The 4,946-nt window shown below is 34.1% G+C and overlaps 2 protein-coding genes across 2 annotated transcripts in view; both read right to left on the bottom strand.

The window, feature by feature from the left end:
• The window catches only part of kst (spectrin beta chain, non-erythrocytic 5 kst), a 44,631-nt gene extending 42,498 nt beyond the window's left edge, over nucleotides 1-2,133 (bottom strand). The window contains exon 1 of the mRNA XM_013318900.1: nucleotides 1,866-2,133. The gene's annotated coding sequence lies outside the window, so the exon portion shown is untranslated. The remainder of the gene's footprint in view (nucleotides 1-1,865) is intronic.
• Nucleotides 2,134-2,400: 267 nt separating this feature from the next.
• On the bottom strand, nucleotides 2,401-4,485 carry LOC106122802 (uncharacterized). The gene is made up of 4 exons (XM_013318896.1): nucleotides 4,396-4,485; nucleotides 3,503-4,111; nucleotides 3,166-3,255; nucleotides 2,401-3,087 (listed from the first exon to the last, which is right to left on the bottom strand). Exons 1-4 carry the CDS (start codon nucleotides 4,475-4,477, stop codon nucleotides 2,546-2,548), a joined length of 1,323 nt encoding a protein of 440 aa, XP_013174350.1. The 5' UTR covers nucleotides 4,478-4,485; the 3' UTR covers nucleotides 2,401-2,545.
• Nucleotides 4,486-4,946: the final 461 nt, after the last annotated feature.

The raw sequence follows: 4,946 nt of genomic DNA, 5'->3' as shown, positions 1-4,946 counted from the left end.
TCCCGCCGCTCGTTTGCCCCCTTCTCTTATAAAAAAAAAAAAAAGTTGGAATAGTTTCCACTTGAGGCGTGTCTTCTGTGTGGTTGTGGTATTTCACCGGGCGACCCGGGCCAATTCGTGCGAATATGTTAAAGTGGGCTCTACCACTGTTACACATACCAAACTCTACATTTTCATTGCTTGAACACCTTGTACATGCAAGCATAAAAAATAAGTAATAAAACTATATTTAAGATAAAACGGTCACAAATTAACAGTGTTATGTAAACATGTGAGATAACACTGTTTGTCTTATGTTGCGGTGAGATCATTTGACCTTGTTAGTCTCCTCTTGTTCAGTGACAGTTTTTATTTATGATTGATTACAATTTCTCTATAACCTTGAAACAATCACACACCAGGAAGAGCTAAGCACTTTATGTGTATATACATATGTATATACATTTTTTCCGGTTATTTCCCATTGAGCTGATATTGGATTTCTTTACCCTTCTCTCTCTCAAAGTTCCTTTCCATTTAATGGAGGATGGGCGTCAGCTCAGTGAACTTTCCCTTGTTTTTTACCCTTGTTTGCATAATTATATCGATTCAAAGCCACGGAAAAAAATCCCATTGGACCAATCAATGTGTGAGCGCATCTGCTTTTTTTTCAAGGAGTATTATATGATAACTTTTTATATTAGAGTTACAGCAGTATCTAGTAATGACTGAAAAGTGTGTAATCATGCAGTTCAGCCGAAACTGTTATTTAAGGGTCCCAATCATAGAATTTTGGCAGAGAGCAGAATTGATTTTTATTGGAAATAAAATAGAGCTTTATGCCATACAAATAAGGTTTAATTTTACATTTCACATCTTTTTAAATCTCTTGATAAAATATGTATATGTAAAATTAAACCTTGTCTCAATTGAGTAAAGCTCAATTTTATTTGTGATTAAAAATCCATTCTGCTCTATGCCCTGGTCTGTCTGAACTGAAGAGATAGTATTGGTGGTGACATAATAACTTAAAAAACTGCACATTAAATACTTAAGTAAATAAAGAATATATATTTTAGTTTTTTTTTATTGAATATATGTATACTATGTCTATTCCAATTGGAACAAAATAAAAAGCATAACATTTTTTTCAGTGTTTAATTCATTCAATTTGTATGAGTTGTTTATTTTCTTATGTGACAGAGTAAACAGTAAAATTTAAATGACAAGTGTATTTATCTTGATTGTGTTGTTATTTATTAGGTCAAGAATTGCAAGCAGATGACATGGAACGCAGAGATAGTGTAACTTATCAAATTTGCTGTTGTTATGCAGTTTACTATAAGTACCTAAAGCTTAAGATGCAAGCTTCAATACTTAAGTATTGAGTTTAAATCTAGCATTCTAGCACAAGTTAAAATACAGTTAGAATATTTTAAAAATACATACAAATATAAAACTTGTTTTTCGAAGTTATTAAAATAAAATATGTTTTAGGTAACATTATATTAAATAAAAATAATATAACTGATACTGTTGAAAAAAAAACAATAGGAAAATTTTAATACTGATAAGACTGCAAGGTTTTTATTTAAAATGCATAAATTAAATTATTTCCGACTAAGTACATTTTAAATAAAAATCCTTACAAGTAAACCATTAATTAAATTAACTTAATAACTTGAGACACGTACATACATACAATAATACTGCGTAGAAACACTTTTATAACGATTATACATGGCTATTAGAGAGAATAGGCACGTAAGTAACACGAGAAGCCTACTTTCGTTCTTCGAATATACGGAACATGTTTCGCAACTTTATAAGTTAAGTCGCAAAATCGTTAAGTTATTTTATAACACAAAATATATTCTATAACTCACCTTCGAGAGGGCGACCAAATTCCTTCCCTCCTAATTTAGGTAACGTGTAAAATAACAAGTTAAATAATCCAAATCCAATCGCTTCGCACTACACTAAAGTTGTTAAAACTAGTTGTAACATTTCAAATAAATAATCTAACACATAAATATCACTTTTAATGGCACAAAAGTTTAAATTAGCTCAGTAAAAATTACATTTAGGACACTGTTTTTGAAGAAAAAAACTTGTTTTAGTTGAAAAACAAGTCGGCGTTTTTTCAAAGTAACTTCGGAAAGTTGTAAGTTTGACAGATAACGTATACGTTACCTGTCGCACGCGGCCACAGGTTGCGCGAAGGTGTGAGTTACCACAGATAATATAACTACGTTTAAATAACCGTCAAGATTCCATTACTTGACTTCAAAAATACGCGGGATTTATAAATTATTGGATTGGTTTAGATGTTATAAAAAATAAATTAAAAAAAACAGTAATAGTATTTATTAGATCATTTAAATAACCATTTGATTATGTATTTGTTATTAAATCCGCGAACCGTGGTTTACTCTTTCTTCTTACGCTCGCAAGTATCTAGTGCCATAGCACAAAACATAACTTAAAATTAATAAATAAGATAAAAATTAATACAAAATAATTGTAAAAAAATACGTAATTCATTCATTAATCATTTCATCTTCATTCACAGTTCACAGATGTGATCTTTACATCGGCAGATATTCAAAATCATAGGAGTTCCGTAGAAATAATTAGTTTGTGGCTGTTCACAGCACGGCTGCGTTACGTTTGAAAATGATTCTTCGATGGTTGTTTGTAGTCCAATGTCTGTGTATTTCGTTCTTTTCGTAGGCAATTCTTGTGAAGCGTTACAATTATCAGAACGTAATCTTTTTCTAGAATTCTTATCCAATACAGGAGACGAGATATTAGTTACGTCTCTGAGAGTATTTATTCCATTCGATATTCTTGATTCTTGATCAAAACATACAGCATCCGAGGCCATTTCTTCTTCAATTAATGGTTGAGTCATTTTGATAGGAGACGCTTCTTTTTCGTTTAAATTCCTAACAAGTTCAGGCTCCATGCTAGATCTACGACTGTTCCTCACTTCTGGAATAGAACCTTTAGAATTATCTTCGTTTACTTGTCTCATAACTTCAATTGGACTAAAATCATACACTTCAAACTCGTGACTGGTAGACTTTGAATACTTTTGTGTAGTGGCTGAAACAAAGAAATCTCAATAAAACACTTACGTTATTTAGAATTTCTTTCCAATGAATTGTTGTAAAAATATCTTACCTTGTCTTGCTACAAGTCGTGCTATGTTTTCGTCTAGGACATAACCTTTGCTGACTAGAATAGGACTGGCAGGACTAACAAATGTAGCGTCTACAAAAAAGATCAATGAAGTAATTAGTTATCCTTTCGTAATGGGATGAAATAATAAAATACGGCGTAAGGGCCTCAAGAGTTGTTAATAGGCTATAACAACATCTCCATTTACCCGAAAAATTAGGTGAAATGCGAATGTTTTGATACAAAGATGGAAGAACACAGAGGCTACTAAGTTTTTTTTTAAATTTTGCGCTGACGAAGTCGCCGTCGACCGCTAGTTTATTATAAAAATGTATTTTACCTTGTGTTGATAGACGTCGATCAGAAATTTGTTCGTCCCAATCCTCATTTATCTGCTGCACATGTTTACATCCTATTATTGGACTCTGCGCCACCATCATTTCCGTTATTTCTGAAACACTATTCCTCTTCCTTTGACTCCCTTCCCCTACATGTATCAATGCTTCTGTTGTGATCACCTCATGCCTTGGACCCTCGGAACATTCATCGTCACTGTGTAATAAACGATCTTGGGGGCATGAATATATCACTTGTTTATCAGCACCAGCTGACATCTTTATACTTTCATCATCTGGTACAAAATCATTGGCATCCAATGCTATGTTGTTAATTACTACGTTATTTAAATCTTCGCTTATTTCATCTTCAATTAATTCTGTGACATCACAGCTCGAAGCACTAGTTATCGACAAAACTGAGCTGTCCTCGTGTTGACAAAGAAACAGTTTCCTGTACAACCTGAGCATTCTTTTTTCCAACTCCTTGTAAAACTCCTCTGGTTCATCGTGACGGTTCTTCTCCTTCTCTATGATGAGTTCCGGTAGTACACTGTACGGATAGTCTGTGTCGGACTGATCCGGTTCTCTTCTTTCTGATATCGGCGATAATACTGCAACACAAATGGAAGTTTTATTTTTGCGCCAAAAATGAAATGCTATTAGAACGAAAGTATGTCAGAGCAACATGCATACATTCTAATTAACTGACATTTTGCTGTAACTATTTGATCCTAAGTGGGTTCCGAATTTAATTCTTTGACTGCAAATTTAGTATCATCATCAGCTCACTATACATCCCCACTGAGGGGTTCGGAGCCTACCCTAAGTTAAGGGTGATTAGGCCATATTTAGTAAATTTAGTATGTATTTATTGATTTTAGTTATGTTCACTCACAGGGTAAATCTTCAAACAAACACCTTGTGAGATAAGTTTTCCTCCGATCCCATTCTCCGGCTCGGTCCGACATCGTGCACATTCACTCGCAACTCGCCACCGACTGACTGACAATTGTTGTGTTTGTCATTTATTCACACAAATACGTGGGTATTTGAAGAAAACATTTTCATAAATACCCACGGTTTTCTGATTTAACTAATGTCCCTATAGTTGTTTTATGTTGATATTGCGTTACCTATTAGCTGTATGCTTCCTCCTAAGGGGAAGAGGATTTGATGGAGAAAGTGATGAATAGACAGGGGAAATATTCTTTCGGTGCATTTCCTTTTCCGTTGATTATAAAGTAGATAAGGCATTTGCAGTTGAGGATATCTATGGTTAGCGGTCACTTCGCCATTTCGGCGAATTCAGGTATGTTATAATATACAAAAATGAAACACAAGTTGCAGCACTATATTTTATTAGAAGTTTAAATCTTTGGTATCAGTGTAATGTTGCGGAGACAGCGAGCAGCGGGGTGCGGGGCGGGGCGCGGGGCGGGGCGCGGG

This window comes from Papilio xuthus, unplaced genomic scaffold (genome assembly GCF_000836235.2).
Source record: "Papilio xuthus unplaced genomic scaffold, Pxut_1.1 DF826776.1, whole genome shotgun sequence".
Classification (NCBI taxonomy): domain Eukaryota; kingdom Metazoa; phylum Arthropoda; class Insecta; order Lepidoptera; family Papilionidae; genus Papilio; species Papilio xuthus.
The sequence above is the reverse complement of the archived record's forward strand: the minus strand, read 5'-3'. Positions and strand labels throughout refer to the sequence as shown.